The following is a 687-nucleotide window of genomic DNA, read 5'->3' on the forward strand; positions in this document are numbered from 1 at the left end:
TGGGGTTYGGCATCATTTCCTGTAGCCCCAACTGCCCCAAAACCTGAAATGTTTCTGTTTTAAGAGAAAAAAAGTATCACGGGTGTAGCTGCAAAGCACAGACAGAAATGTCCCATAAAACCTGATAAAAACCCTACCAAAAAAACCTAAAAACCCACAAAAACACAACCAAAAAACCCAAAAAAACAAACAAAAACAACCCGAAAAATCCCTCCAAAACCCCCAAAAAACTCAACCAAAAAAAATCAACCAAAAAACCCCAAACAAATAAAATCTCAGGTAAATAAAACATTAAAACCCCAAATTATTCCCAACTTTCCCCAAGTCCCTCAGCTCCAACTTTCCTTCTGTGAATGAGGCTGATAATGGACAAAAATATTCCAAAAATTAGGAAAATATTTTTTAGGAAGCTGAGGGAATTGGAGCATGAAGGAATGAACTTGGAAGATGAATCCATCTGGAAAGGAAAATTCCAGGATGAGAGGGAGGAAATCCTCACCTTTCCAACAAATGTGAGATCTTCCGTGAAGTTCCCTTCGTAGATGGAGTCGTCTTCCAGGAGCAGAATTCCAGACCCCTTGGGATGAAAGAAAAGTGGTGAATTCGTGGAATGAACTTCCCACTTCCTCAAATCCATCCAGGAAAAAAAACTGGCTTGGAATTTTAATGGGCTGGAGATTCCCAGAA

General features: G+C 39.7%; 1 protein-coding gene across 1 annotated transcript in view; it reads right to left on the minus strand.

The window, feature by feature from the left end:
• Window positions 1-285: 285 nt before the first annotated feature.
• Window positions 286-687, minus strand: part of LOC130588360 (ALS2 C-terminal-like protein) — a gene marked incomplete at its 5' end in the record, with an annotated part of 2,560 nt that continues 2,158 nt past the window's right edge. The window contains one exon of the mRNA XM_057389292.1: window positions 286-577. Coding sequence (XP_057245275.1) covers window positions 305-577 — 273 coding nt within the window. The remainder of the gene's footprint in view (window positions 578-687) is intronic.

The sequence above is a fragment of the Malurus melanocephalus genome, unplaced genomic scaffold, assembly GCF_030028575.1.
Source record: "Malurus melanocephalus ecotype Western Australia unplaced genomic scaffold, MMel_1.1 scaffold_4559, whole genome shotgun sequence".
Lineage (NCBI taxonomy): Eukaryota > Metazoa > Chordata > Aves > Passeriformes > Maluridae > Malurus > Malurus melanocephalus.